This window comes from Lagenorhynchus albirostris, chromosome 18, assembly GCF_949774975.1.
Source record: "Lagenorhynchus albirostris chromosome 18, mLagAlb1.1, whole genome shotgun sequence".
Classification (NCBI taxonomy): Eukaryota; Metazoa; Chordata; class Mammalia; order Artiodactyla; family Delphinidae; genus Lagenorhynchus; species Lagenorhynchus albirostris.
In genome coordinates, this window is record NC_083112.1 from 67,460,189 (window position 1) to 67,475,999 (window position 15,811).

A 15,811-nucleotide genomic window follows, 5' to 3' on the forward strand; every position below is an offset into this window, starting at 1 on the left:
ACCCACAAAGTTTAAGTATTTAGGCTTTTTTTGAAAGTTGGCTTCTAATCTGCATTTATTCTAAGTTTATCCTTTGGCATAAAAACCTGCCATCAACGTTCACTAAGCATCTATATGTACGAGTCACTCTGCTAGAAAAAGCACATTAGGCACTCGGCAGACACCCTCTTCCCCGGAGGCCCCCACCTTGATGAACACAGCCAGGCTATGATTCGCATTCTTAGACGCCTCCGGGTTATCTCGAAACTTCTGAGTGATGTGTGGCATCAGCATATTCACAACAGTTTCCACTGCATGATGATAGGATGCAGGAAATCTCTGGTTTCGCAATAACTAAAAAGGATTTAGAGCAAACATTTATTATTTTTTAAGTTGCAACCTTCGAGGGGAAAAAAAACCCCACCTCATCCCTGAGTTCATTTCAAAAACCCAGGGCTCTCATCTTATTTATCTGAAATTAGATAAGATAAATTATTCTTTCTTCTCTCGAAGTACTGTATGAGTATTCTAATACTTCAAATAAATGCTGTGGATCAGGTCTGAGATGTTAGACTTCAGTATGATAAAGACCACTGTGGAGGTATTTATAAAAATGCGGAGATGCACCTTTACTTCCAGAGATTCTGATCAGACCAGCATTTTTACTGCCTTTTACTTTGATTCTCATGCCTGTATCTTTCAGAGCTTTCTTTAGAAAACACTGTCTTAGGTTTAATCCTCAAGTACTCAAACTGAACACACACAGAATGGTGACTGTATGTCACTAGTTGAAACTGCTTAGAAGTCCTCTTTAAATTGACTTTACATAATAATTTTTCCCCATCAGGAACGCTTGCCTAAGAAATTACACACAGGTCACTTAGCAATTAGCTACCACTTACCATATATCTTCTACACACCAGGCACTGCACTAGATATTTTTATGTACTTTTTCATTAAATCCTTAAACACCCTCATATTATAGAGGGTCAGAGAGGTTAGGTAAATGTGTCTTCAGTCACACAGCTAACAATAACAAGATTCAAAGCCAGATCTACAATGAGTTTAAAGCCTATGCTCTTTCTGCTCTGTGATGCTGCGCTGCCCCCTCTGGCCCCAGTGCATGGAACCATTTATTGAAGGCCTGGAATGTGAAGGGGGCTGAACTGGATGCTCCGCGACACTTACCCGTGCATGCACGTGATTCTAAGAGCACGTAATTCTAACAGCCACAACAGGGGGGTGTTTTCATCCCCACATTACAGATGAGATGAAACTGAAGCTTGGAAGGATTCAATAAAAAATACTAACTGACCTTTAATATCTTTCCTTTCCTTCTCCCTTTCAGTGGCCGAACTCCTGGGTTTTACAGGGCACATGGCTGCCCAGCTAGAGACTGCATTTCCCAGCATAAGTTGTGGCAAGATAATGGCCATGTGACTAGTTCTGGCCAATGGGCTGTAAGAGGCTTGCCTTTCTCATAAAAGGAGCTGCTTGCCTACCAAGTCCTCCTCTTTGCCACTGCCTGGAATGTGGAGTGGTGGTGAGCCAGCTTCTCAGCTATGCAGACGAGGGTGACACCTGGGCTGGAGAGTTGGATAGGAGCTTGAGTCCCTGAATGACCTTGCAGGACAAGATCCCCACTATCTGAGCTGCCTACTGGCTCATAATTTTCCAAAAGAGAGAAATGAACCTTCTGTCTTAATTTAGCCACTATTATTTTGGCCTCTTTTGGAGCAGCCAAACCAGTATCCTAATATCAAACAAATAGTATTTTGTAAAACTAGAACTGGAGCCTAGGTATTTATGCTATGAAAGCATGCATTATTTTATGCATTAAATACCAGAACCTACTATGAAATTTTGAAATGCCAGCTTTGTAATAATCTCAGTTCTCAAACCAATAACAAGACAATCTTTGTAAATGTACATAAACTCAAGAATCCAGTGAGGGAAGGATCAAGTCATAAGAAATGGAAGTTTACCTACTTTCAAAAACAGAAGAGTAAAATTTTAAATTCCAAAAGGACTTTGTTCCATATGTGCAAACCAGTAACTCTATATCCTGAGGTGTCAGCCTCAACAGATGATCAGCTTCCAGGAACCCAGGTAAGGCCAACTCTAACCACCAGGCATGACCGCCAGCTACCTAAGCTGGCCATTCCTAAAAAAGAGGTCTCCCAAGAAAAGCCTACAGCATGGGGCTGAGTCAACAGCTGCTTAAACCATGAAAAGTGGACGGGGAACTCTATAATGGCAGCATGGGGCGGACCGAATGGAACCCGTTAGTCAATATTATTATAACTAAAGGTGGGACAACCAGACTCCTATGCCTCTGACGTGATACAGTAGCACCAGCCAAGGTGTATCCTTGCCACAAAGAAAATCAAACCTGGATGGAATTAAGCCTCTAGATATCACTACACAAGGGTACAGGATACAGAGGGTACAGAGAATCATGTCACGTATCACTGCAAGGTTACAACTGGCCAAATCTAGAATATGGAAAATTCTGCAGGACAAATGGTCTACTTTCTTCAACAAATACACTGCATTAAAGAAACAAACAAATGGAGAGGAAACAGTGTGAGGATCCAAGAAACTTCAGAGACACATCAACCCAATGCAGTGTGTGGACTATGTTTAGATCCTGATTCAGACCAACTGTAAAATGACATTTTTAAGACACCTGGGGGAAACGGAATACAGATGGGGTGTTGGATGATAATAGAGAAATATTTCTAACTTTATTGAGTGTCATATGGTGCAATGGTTATTCTTTTTTAAGGCTTTATCCATTGGATATTATACACTAGTTTTATAGATGAAATGATAAAATATTGGGGAGCTGCTTTAAAAATACTCTAGGAAAAAAGAAGTATGAGGGTGGATACCTAAAGCAAGAATGGCAGAGTGTTGATAACTGTTGAAGCTGGGTGGGTGAGAGGCACATGAGATTCATGAAACTATTCCCTTTCTTTTTCTTTTTAAAAATTTCTATAATAAAATTTTTTTAATGGTGAGATAAAGCTCTCCCTGCAGTGACAAACAGCTATTGTCTAGAGTCCTCATTTGGCAACAAAGCAATGAGGCAAGACACACATTGAAGGGTAATAAAGACTGAGGTAATGAGATGACTTTATGGAGATTATTATAAACTGAGATGGAAGAACATGATCTAGGCTAATGAGCTGATATCTAGGGGAGTGAGTGTTATAAGCGCTGGCTCAGGAGAGGACAGACACTAAGACAGCAGGAGACTTCTCAGCCAAACGAAACCTACCTCCTGACCATGTCCTGCAGCCGGATCTCCCTTTGGTAATGCTGCAGCGCCCACAGTGGCCCGGCCACAACCATCTATGCCTCCAACAAGGGCTGCCGGTGCTCGGTCTGCCGGCCCAGCACCTGCCCACACCTGATCTGCCTCCTCCAGCCCACCTGCTGCGCCCCATGCCCCCCACCCTGCTGTCAGCCCGACACCTTTATGCCCTCCTGCTGGCTGCTCAGCTCCTGCCACCAGACCCCTGGCCTGAGTGGGATCTCCCTGATGACCCACACTCAGCCTTGAAGCGAAGGGCCCTGCGGGCCCTGCTGCTGACAGCCACGTCTCCACAGACGCCAGCGAGGGGCTATACCATGTCCTACATCATCTGGGTGCCGCATCCACTGCCGCCCAAGTCGCTGCCCACTGCGCAAGGACATCCAAAAGCCTTCACGCGTTCAGTGCTGTGCTCCTTGCTGTGTTCTACTCTCCTGGGTGTAGAGACCTCTCTTCTACAGCCCATTTCACTGCTCAGTGTTAACAATAAATAAGACTACTAGTTAATAAACTTCATTCTCCTGGCTTAGCAAACGACAGTAACAACAGAAAAGTAATGGGATAGACAAGAAATTTGCCAATGACATTTCCAGCAGTCTCAAGTTACTCCCTCTCACTGGAATCCCTACATCACTTCTCTCTTTTGTCCTGCAAGTTCTTTCCTTCTCCCGTGTCCTCGTTTTCATCCGCAGAACTCGGTCTTCTCTCTAACCTTTCTGTGTTTACTTCTCTCTGCACGCTGCTGGTGCCATATCCTTACAGGGAAAAGGCTGCCCTCCCCTTCGTGCTGGCTCACGTGGGCATGGGGGTGACCCATTCAGATCAGGAGGACGTGCAGCCCTCCAGGTAGACAAAGGAGGGCAATGGAAGGAGTCTGGGCCTCTGTAACTCTGTGGAATGGAACCCCCATACTACCCTGGACTTTGAGGTGAGAAGAAATAAACTTTTTCTCTTGTGTGTCAATATTACTTTAGATCTCTGTCACAGCAGCTGAACCCATAGCCCTAAAGCATAAGATCTCCCAAGAAAACTGATCACCTCCACCTTCCCTGGTAAACCATGCCCCGATTCTCTCTTTGGAAAGCTCCATTCTACTGTACGCTCACACTTAATATCCAGGTGGCCTTTTATCCCCCATTCAATCTGACTTTACTACGTTCTAAGTCAGATTTATTGAGGTTTAATTTACATACACTAAAATTCACCCTTTTAAGGTACACAGTTGCGTTCATCTGGACAAATGAATACAGCTGTGTAACCACTACCACAGCCAAGATACAGTCCATTTCTATCACCCAAAAAACTTCCTCTTGGGCTTCCCTGGTGGTGCAGTGGTTGAGAGTCCACCTGCCGATGCAGGGGACACAGGATCGTGCCCCGGTCTGGGAAGATCCCACGTGCCGCAGAGCAGCTGGGCCCGTGAGCCATGGCCGCTGAGCCTGCGTGTCCGGAGCCTGTGCTCCGCAACGGGAGAGGCCACAACAGTGAGAGGCCCGCGTACCACAAAAAAAAAAACAAAAAAATTCCTCTTGTCCCTTTGAATCCCCTCCCCCACGCTGGCCCCTGGAAACCACTGCTCTGTTTTCTGTCCCTGTAGTTTACCTTTTTCTAGAATGTCATATAAATGAACACATACAGTGTATAGTGTATCGTGTATATGTGATCACAGTGACCTCCTTCACATAACATAATGCTTTCGAGATCCATCCGTGTTACTGGATGGAAATCAAATCAATACTTTGTTCCTTTTTATTACTAAGTAGTATTTCATTGTATGGAGTTACCACAACCTGTCTATCATTCACCAGTTAATGGACATTTCCAGTTTTTGGCTCCTATGAATAAAACTGCTATGCACATTTGCATACAGGTCTTTGTGTGGATATCTGTTTTCATTTCTCTTTGGTAAATACTTTAGAAGTATAATTGCTGGGTCAAATTATTGGTTCTGTCTTAATATCCTCTCTTATTCATTCATAATGGTTTGTGTCCTCATCCTCAAGCCTACCTCTTCCCTCCCAATGCTAGATCTTCATCAGCATCACCAGAAAATGTCATTTAGAGAGCTAAAAAAAATAAATAAATAAAGGACATATAAACAATGACAGGTGCATTAATCTGTTCCACAGACTATTTAAACTCCAGGAGGAAGGGAGACTCATTGGTACAAAAGTTTCCCAATCACTCTGCTAACATTTACACTCTCTTTCATCTTGTCACTACCCTGCCTTTCTATGGTCTCTACCAAATCGTCTGCTGCTTGGCCACAAAGCTCCCCAAAATAATCCTTCTAGACCCAGGTAAAGTTCCAGCTCCAGCTCCACGTGAATCTACCACGTTGGAGCTTGTACACCTTCCTGCACTCTCCTCTGACTGCATGTTCTCCTTCTCCAAGGACTCTGTGAGCTTCAAGGTTGAGGACGCACCCTCCACTCTACCTGCATTTCTCCTCAGTGCTCTGCACAGAACAAACACTATTTGAAACAATGACTCATGGATGGAAGTATGGCTATTACTGTTCTGCCATCATGTATGTATAGAGTTCACACATATGGTTTAGAGGAAGTCCAGGCAGTACACTTAGAACATGAACCATATACCACCCTTTTGTTCACTCTTCAAATGAAAGCTCTTTCCTTGCTCAATTAAGACAGAAAATGGTTGAAAGCTAAACAACTGACACTTAAAGGTAGATATTCATCCTGTCCACTGCCAGGTTTCCAGCTTCCCCGAGGAACACCTGTGGAATGCTAACAATTTGCGTGATTCAGTATGGGAGGGAAGGAAACTCAAAATGAGTCTGCTGAAATTACAGTTGCTAAAAATAAATGACAGAAAAAACACACCTAAAATATGCTGACCTTAGAGGCAGAGTGGGAACTCCTCAGTAAGCCCCAATGAGGCCTGTTTTGTATCTTTCTCAAAAACTGCTTATTACAAATTCTAAGGACCTCACCTATAAAACACTCAAGTTTGGCACAGTCATATGTTATCAATCCAAACTTTGCAGGTTCATCTGCGGTAGTAAAGAAATTGATTACTTTAGATGCTAGTTCAGAGAGGCTCCGATTCACAGCTCTCCTCCGCAAGTGTAGCAAAGTGTAGTTTGCTTGGCCGCGGACGGGAAGGTGGACATATATACATGGTTGCCTTCATCTTCGGTACAACAGCGTGCAGATTTATCCCTCCTCATATATGGGCATCAGATGGAACAACCCTGCCAGCACCGGGACTGGAAAATGAAGGCCTCAGTTCAAGACACACTATGCCCCCAAATGCTGATCCACGGCAGATATCCTTGGGCAGGGCTTTCAGCAACACTGAAAGCAACATCTGGCTCTTACATGAATCCATGGCCCAGGTGCCCCTACAAGACAGTTGTGTGCCTGTTCATGGCACTTTAAGACAGACTCACCAATGAGGAAGAAAGTCAAGGTCGGGATTATAAACACATTGGATTATACTGACAACCTTCAGCCTAAAAACAGAAAAACTCTGAGGGGATCTGATCATGATTCTGGAAATCACAAGTGGTACAGAAATGGTGACTATGAACTTGTTCCCTAAATCCAGAACACAGGGATCAGGGACTAGGACATGCAATTCTTAATATGTAAATATAAGACAAACATTAAAATAAATAATTCAAACATAAAAACTCATTACTCCTAAGATATGAGGCAAAGTTAATGCACGCTTCAAAAACTGAGAGAAGTTCCTAGATCAAGGTGTGGTTTAGGGGAAGGGCGGCATGATTTAGGGGAAGGATGCTATCTTGGGTGACATGGAAGCAGAAGCCACAGGAGAGACCCTCTAAAAGTGAATAATGTCAAACTCCCCAAAGTGGGGAGCTGGTGTTTTGAATCTCTTTTTATAGTAAATTATGCTGCGATTAAGCTTTCTCCTTTTGGATGCCTGTGTTTCTTTGCAAACTGGATAATTTTAAAATAAACTACTTCTAAAAACTGTCTGAATGCTGTTTTGAGACCAAGATATAATTAACTTACAGAAAAGGTTCTGCATGGCAGCATCTGAGTGCTTTGTGTAAAGTTCTAAGTACAAACTATTCCCTCGTGGCGTTGGAGAATGGGGTTATAGGCTGGGAATGGCAGAACACTTGAGATAGGCTGATCCTGCCTCTAGCATGACTCTTGGCTCTGCTCAATTGTGTGACCCTGGGCAGGTCACTTCATGGGTACAGACTTCCGTCTCTACCTCTGTGAAATAAGGGAGGAGTTGGACAAGAAGTTAGCTTTCTGGTCCCTACTGACCCTAAAGTTCTACGGTTTAATTTGCCATCTTGAGAAAAGATCACACACAATTAAATTCCTTTATTAATTTTTTATCACAGTTCTCAGATAGATGACACTGATAGTTGATTTTAAATATACTTCTCAACCAGTCCCTCCCATGAGGAAGCTTGCACAAACCTCTCAGATAGCCTCATCCACAAGAGGGCAGACAGAAGCAAGATGAACTACAATCCTGTAGCCTGTGGAAAGAAAACCACATTCACAGAAAGATAAACAAAATGAAAAGGCAGAGGACTATGTCCCAGATGAAGGAACAAGATAAAAACCCAGAAAAACAACTAAATGAGGTGGAGATAGGCAACCTTCCAGAAAAAGAACTCAGAATAATGATACTGAAGATGATCCAGGACCTCAGAAAAAGAAAGGAGGCAAAGGTCGAGAAGATGCAAGAAATGTTTAACAAAGACTTGGAGAACTAAAGGATAAACACCTAGAAGAATTAAAAAACAAACAAACAGATGATTAATACAATAACTGAAATGAAAAACACACTGGAAGGAATCAATAGCAGAATAACTGAGGCAGAAGAACACATAAGTGACCTGGAAGACAGAAGGGTGGAATTCACTGCAATGGAACAGAATAAAGAAAAAAGAATGAAAAGAAATGAAGCCAGCCTAAGAGACCTCTGGGACAACATTAAACTCAACAACATTTGCATTATAGGGGTCCCAGAAGGAGAAGAGAAAGAGAAAGGACCTGAGAAAATATTTGAAGAGATTATAGTCAAAAACTTTCCTAACATGGGAAAGGAAATAGCCACCCAAGTCCAGGAAGTGCAGAGAGTCCCAGGCAGGATAAACCCAAGGAGAAACACGCTGAGACGCACAGTAATCAAACTGACAAGGATTAAAGACAAAGAAAAATTATTAAAAGCAGCAGGGAAGGGCTTCCCTTGTGGTGCAGTGGTTGAGAGTCCACCTGCTGATGCAGGGGACACGGGTTTGTGCCCCGGTCCGGGAAGATCCCACATGCTGTGGAGCGGCTGGGCCTGTGAGCTATGGCCGCTGAGCCTGCACGTCCGGAGCCTGTGCTCCACAACAGGAGAGGCCGCAACTGTGAGAGGCCCGCGTACCGCAAAAAAAAAAAAAAAAAAAAGCAGCAGGGAAAAACGACAAATAACATACAAGTGAACTCCCATAAGGTTAACAGCTGATTTCTCAGCAGAAACTCTACAAGCCAGAAGGGAATGGCACGATATATTTAAAGCAATGAAAGGGAAGGACCTACAACCAAGATTACTTTACCCAGCAAGGATCTCATTCAGATTTGACAGAGAAATCAAAAGCTTTATAGACAAGCAAAAGCTAAGAGAATTCAGCACCACTAAACCAGCTTTACAACAAATGCTAAAGGAACTTCTCTAGGCAGGAAACACAAGAGAAGGAAAAGACCTACGAAAACAAACCCAAAACAATTAAGAAAATGGTAACAGGAACATGCATATTGATAATTACCTTAAATGTAAATGGATTAAATGCTCCAACCAAAAGACACAGACTGACTGAACTGATACAAAAACAAGGCCCATATATATGCTGTCTACCAAGAGACCCACTTCAGACCTAGGGACACATACAGACTGAAAGTTAGGGGATGGAAAAAGATATTCTATGCAAATGAAAATCAAAAGAAAGCTGGAGTAGCAATTCTCCTATCAGACAAAATAGACTTTAAAATAAAGAATGTTATAAGAGACAAGGAAGGACACGACCTAATGATCAAAGGATCAATCCAAGAAGAAGATATAATAATTATAAATATATATGCACCCAACATAGGAGCACTCAATACATAAGGCAAATGCTAACAGCTATAAAAGAGGAAATCGACAGTAACACAGTAAGAGTGGGGGACTTTAACACCTCACTTACATCAATGGACAGATCATCCAGACAAAAAATTAATAAAAAATACACAAGCTTTAAATGACACAATAGACCAGATAGATTTAATTGATATTTATAGGACAGTCCATCCAAAAACAGCAGATTGCACTTTCTTCTCAAGTGCACACGGAACATTCTCCAGGATAGATCATATCTTGGGTCACAAATCAAGCCTCAGTTAATTTAAGAAACTTAAAATCATATCAAGCACCCTTTCCGACCACAACACTATGAGATCAGAAATTACAGGGGAAAAAACTTAAAAAACACAAACACTTGGAGGCTAAACAATAGGTTACTAAATAATCAAGAGATCACTGAAGAAATCAAAGAGGAAATCAAAAAATACCTAGAGACAAATGACAATGAAAAGATGATGATCCAAAACCTATGGGATGCAGCAAAAGCAGCTGTAAGTTCATAGCAATACAATCCTGCCTCAAGGAACAAGAAACATCTCAAATAAACAATCTAACCTTACACCTAAGGGAACTAGAGACAGAAGAACAAACAAAACCCAAAGTAGAAGCAAAGAAACCATAAAAACCAAAGCAGAAATAAACGAGAAAGAAATGAAGGAAACGATATCAGAGATCAATAAAACTAAAAGCTGGTTCTTTGAGAAGATAAATAAAATTGACAAACTATTAGCCAGACTCATCAAGAAAAAAAGGGAAAAGATTCAAATCAACAGAATTAGAAATGAAATAGGAGAAGTAACAACTGACACTGCAGAAATACAAAGGATCATGAGAGATTACTACAAGCAACCATATGCCAATAAAATGGACAACCTAGAAGAAATGGACAAATTCTTAAAAAGGTATAACCTTCCAAGACTGAACCAGGAAGAAATAGAAAATATGAAAGACCAAACACAAGTAATGAAATTGAAACTGTGATTAAAAATCTTCCAACAAACAAGAGTCTAGGACCAGATGGCTTCACAGGTGAATTCTATCAAACATTTAGAGAAGAGCTAACACCTATCCTTCTCAAAATCTTCCAAAAAATTGTAGAGGAAGGAACACTCCCAAACTCATTCTACAAGGCCACCATCACCCTAATACCAAAACCAGACAGAGATACTACAAATAAAGAAAATTACAAACCAATATCACTGATGAATATAGATGCAAAAATCCTCAACAAAATACTAGCAAACAGAATCCAACAACACATTAAAAGGATCATACACCATGATCAAGTGGGATTTATCCCAGCGATGCAAGGATTCTTCAATATATGCAAATCAATCAATGTGATACACCATATTAACAAAGTGAAGAATAAAAACCATATGATCATCTCAACAGATGCAGAAAAAGCTTTTGACAAAATTCAACACCCATTTATGATAAAAATCTCCAGAAAGTGGGCATGGAGAGAACCTACCTAAAAGGCCATATACAACAAACCCACAGCCAACATCACTCTCAATGGGGAAAAACCGAATGCATTTCCTCTAAGATCAGCAATAAGACAAGGATGTTCACTCTTGCCACTATTATTCAACATAGTTTTGGAAGTCCTACCCACGGCAATCAGAGAAGAAAAAGAAATAAAAGGAATTCAAATTGGAAAAGAAGAAGTAAAACTGTCACTGTTTGCAGACGACATGATACTATACATAGAGAATCCTAAAGATGCCACCAGAAAACTACTAGAGCTAATCAATGAATTTGGTAAAGTTGCAGGATACCAAATTAATGTACAGAAATCTCTTGCATTCCTATACACTAATAAAGAAAGTTCAGAAAGAGAAATTAAGAAAACAATCCCATTCACCATTGCAACAAAAAGAATAAAATACCTAGGAATAAACCTTCCTAAGGAGGTAAAAGACTTGTGCTCAGAAAACTAAAAGACACTGATGAAAGAAATCAAAGATGTCACAAACAGATGGAGAGATATACCATGCTCTTGGATTGGAAGAATCAATATTGCCCAAAGCAATATACAGATTCAATGCAATCCCTATCAAATTACCAATGGCATTTTTTACAGAACTAGAACAAAAGATCTTAAAAGTTGTATGGAGACACAAAAGACCCCAAATAGCCAAAGCAATCTTGAGGGAAAAAAACAGAGTTGGAGGAATCAGACTCTCTGACTTCAGACTACACTACAAAGCTACAGTAATCAAGACAATATGGTACTGGCAGAAAAACAGAAATATAGATCAAAGGAACAGGATAGAAAGTCCAGAGATAAACCCATGCCCCTATGGTCAACTAATCTATGACAAAGGAGGCAAGGATATACAATGGAGAAAAGACAGTCTCTTCAATAAGTGGTGCTGGGAAAACTGGACAGCTACATGTAAAAGAATGAAATTAGAACACCCCCTAACACCACACACAAAAATAAACTGAAAATGGATTAAAGACCTAAATGTAGGACCTGGCACTATAAAACTCTTAGAGGAAAACACAGGAAGAACACTCTTTGACATAAATCACAGCAAGATCTTTTCTGACCCACCTCCTAGAGTAATGGAAACAAAAAGAAAAATAAACAAATGGGACCTAATGAAATTTAAAAGCTTTTGCAAAGCAAAGGAAACTATAAATAAGATGAAAAGACAACTCTCAGAATGGGAGAAAATATTTGCAACTGAATCAATAGATAAAGGATTAATTTCCAAAATATATAAACAGCTCATGCAGCTCAATATTAAAAAAACAAACAACCCAATGCAAAAATGGGCAGAAGACCTAAGTAGACATTTCTCCAAAGAAGACATACAGATGGCCAAGAAGCACATGAAAAGCTGCTCAACATCGCCAAATATTAGAGAAATGCAAATCAAAACTACAATGAGGTATCACCTCACACCAGTTAGAATGGGCATCATCAGAAAATCTGCAAAGAACAAATGGTGGAGAGGGTGTGGAGAAAAGAGAACCCTCCTGCACTGTTGGTGGAAATGTAAATTGATACAGCCACTATGGAGAACAGTATGGAGGTTCCTTAAAAAACTAAAAATAGAATTACCATATGACCAAGCAACCCCACTACTGGGCATATACCCTGAGAAAACCATAATTCAAAAAGAGTCATGCACCCCAATGTTCACTGCAGCACTATTTACAATAGCCAGGTCATGGAAGCAACCTAAGTGCCTATCAACAAAGGAATGGATAAAGAAGATGTGGTATATATATACAATGGAATATTAGTCAGGTATAAAAAGGAACGAAACTGGGTCATTTATAGAGACGTGGATGGACCTAGATACTGTCATACAGAGTGAATTAAGTTAGAAAGAGAAAAACAAATATCGTATATTAACACATATATGTGGAATCTAGAAAAATGGTACAGATGAACCGGTTTTCAAGGCAGAAATAGAGACACAGATGTAGAGAACAAACATGGACACCAAGGGGGCAACGTTGGGGGGCAGGTGGTGGTGGTGGGATGAACTGGGAGATTGGGATTGACATGTATATACTAATATGTATAAAATAGATAACTAAAGAACCTGCTGTATAAAAAAATAAAAATAAACAAATAAATAAATATACTTCTCAGGAATGTTTCAAAAGTGTTCCTTACCTCCTTGAACATGGCTCCCGTGGTCTAACTGCACGCTTTCCCACATGAACTCCATGAGGGCACAAATCATACTACATTTAACCGTGTAACCTCTGAGCCTGTCATATAATAAGGGCTCAATGAATACTTCCTGAACACATCAGTTCTTTTTAAAAATATAATCAGGTTTACTAATCTCTCTGAAGTGATCCCATTTATTTAAAGACAAAAATGATGAAAAATCCAGTAGTTCAGTTATGAACTGAATTGTGTCCCCGTTCCCAACCTCCCCCCCAAATTCGCATATTGAAGTCCTAACCCTACCTCAGAATGTAAGTGCATTTGGAGATACGGTCTTCAAAGAGGAAATTAAGTTAAAATTAGGTCATCAAGATGAGCCTTAATCCAGCAGGGTTAAGAAGAGATTAGGACACAGACACACACAGAGGGAAGACCATGCGAGGACACAGGGAGAAGAAGGCCACCCACAAGCCACGGAGAGAGGCCTCCTGAGAAACCAACCCTACAGACACCTTGATCTCAAGACATCTAGCCTCCAGGATCACAAGGAAATAAACTTCTGTTGTTTAAGTCCCCTGGTGTATAGTACTTGTGATGGCAGCCCCAGCAGACGACGACAGGCCTAGAGCCTGTCCTGTATAGGGCATTTTTAACAGAAAGGCAAAATAACATGTGTGTGTGTGTGCATGCCTGTTTAGCTGCATACTGCCAAGTAGACAATCTGCTAGATTTTTCCCTTGGCAGGCTGTGCTGGCAAGATTTAGATGGTGCGCTACTCTGTGGAAGGCAGGGCCCACCTCCATCTGGCATCTCCCTGTGCACTAAAATTGGATTTAAAAGAAAAAAGAAAAGAAAGGAAACCTCCTGAGCAGGCTCCAGCTCTACTAGAAGAAAAGCACAGCTTTAGGTTCTGAACCACCAGCCTTCCACCTGACAAGATCCACCAGCCTTTCCCCAGGCTTCCTCTCCATCCAGATCCCTTGTCCAGGGGACCTAGATCTTGAGCCTCCCTCCCTGGGGCTCCGCCCTCCTTCCCACGTGCATTGAGGAGGCTGCTGGGCCCCAGGACTCCTGCTCCCCGCATGAGCGCCTGCTGCTCCCGGCCATAGTCACCAACACCCCGCTTCTGTATAGCTATGACACAGTAAGAATCCAGTCATACAGCAACTCCGGGACTCCGAGAGTCTCAGAAGCAATTCTGCGCAGAGCCACGTTGGTTTACTGCGTTGGAATTCCATAAACATTTATCTACACTGAGCCTCAGCCAGCCAGCGGGGGCATCAGGCCAGAGTCTGTTCATCTCATGGCAGAGACCAGTGGGAACCAGGGGACAGCACGGGGACCCAGAGGGTCACACACACCGAGGCACCATGGGGAGGATGCGTCAGGGGAGACGGAGTTGTCTCAGAGTCCACTAATTGGCCATAGAGGATGTGTGATCATACCAGACTTTCCCATCTAAGTTGCTGAGAAATCTCTACAATGTTCAAGACACTTAACAAACACTGGGTAGTTACATTTGAAATGAACGCTTAAACTGCTACTCCCTTTTCAGCAGATGTGAAGATTTCTAAGCTAGTCAAAGGAAAAGACTTATTTTTCTCTGGATTTAATAACACAGAGCTCCACGAGTGTGGGCTCTGGAGCCAGACTGGCCCAAAGCCTGGCTCCCTCAATTCATTGCAGGGTGATCCTGGGTAGTTAACTCAAGCACTCTGGTCTCACCTTCTTCATCTATAAAACTATAAGACTAGTACTTCCCCCATAGGGTTGTTATACAGCCAAAATGACTTACTACTTGGAAAGCCCCTAGAACAGTACTGTGACTGGAACATAGAAAGCAATAATAAGTGTTAGCTACAAACACAATGAAAGAGAATTTCCCGTAAGAACTGCCAGGTAAGCCCTGAGAGGAAGTGACATACCTTAACCTTGGAGTTCTCTATCAAATGCTGAGCCATGGATTTGATCAAAACTTCAAAGAAAAACCATGAATACTGAAAGAAACAAAAGAATCCAGTAAGGAAAACAACAAATCAGAAGGTGAGACATTTACTCCCTTAGGCTGACAATGTCACTGATGTGAAACAAGTGTGACCTGAAAACATAGCTGAGCCTCTTGGCGAATGGCTGTCAGAGCAGAGGTGCAAGGCAGATGCACCCGCTTCCACGTGTCCAACAGTAAACAATGCCGTACACTCAGCAGACACTCAGCACGGCACAGCCAACCAGAGGTGCCAGCTCATTCGCACTGGCCTTTCCTCTCGGTTGGGTCCCACCCGTGGACACTTGCCTTTATAGTCTCTAACTCAGTGTCCTCCAATGGTTTGAATATAATGACTGTGAAACTTTGAACACAGTAATACCTTGCGGCTCTGTTACGAGCACAAATACAAGCAGCGAAGTTGGTACTGAAGAACTAACTCTGTTACCCCCTTTTAGGAGGTGGTGATTGTCTCCAAAAGCACACAAAGAGGGTGAAATCGATCAGGCCATGAAGTCTGAATTTTCTTGTTTCAATACCACAGAGCCACACTGGCCCTCCTGACATACCTTAAGTAGTTTGTTGCTGGTGAGGAAATCGGCGGAAGGCTTGAGAATTGTGGTCATGGATTTGGTCAGCTCTTCATGCACCGTCTTGTATTCGGAAGCAATATATGGCTCAGCCTTATAAGCATACTTTGAAGAAAAGGGAAAGATATTTTAATGCACCAGTTCTCCAAGTTGGGCTGAAAGCTGGAGAGGCTCCA

At 41.9% G+C, this 15,811-nt stretch overlaps 2 protein-coding genes across 29 annotated transcripts in view; one reads left to right on the forward strand and one right to left on the reverse strand.

Moving 5' to 3' along the window:
- Positions 1-15,811, reverse strand: part of DOCK9 (dedicator of cytokinesis 9) — a 282,879-nt gene that overhangs the window by 71,668 nt on the left and 195,400 nt on the right. For all 28 annotated transcript variants that reach the window (XR_009536799.1, XR_009536798.1, XR_009536800.1 and 25 more), the window contains 3 exons: positions 15,615-15,740; positions 14,987-15,058; positions 187-333 (listed from right to left, as the gene is read on the reverse strand). Coding sequence is in view for 25 of the 28 variants with exons in the window: in XM_060129280.1 (XP_059985263.1) it covers positions 187-333; positions 14,987-15,058; positions 15,615-15,740 (345 nt within the window). In the remaining 3 variants the exon portion in view is untranslated. The remainder of the gene's footprint in view (positions 1-186; positions 334-14,986; positions 15,059-15,614; positions 15,741-15,811) is intronic.
- LOC132508978 (keratin-associated protein 3-1-like) lies at positions 3,305-3,547 on the forward strand (the record flags this gene model as incomplete). Its single annotated transcript, XM_060129520.1, has 1 exon — positions 3,305-3,547. A coding segment is annotated over one exon (243 nt), but the record flags the coding sequence as incomplete, so codon positions are not given.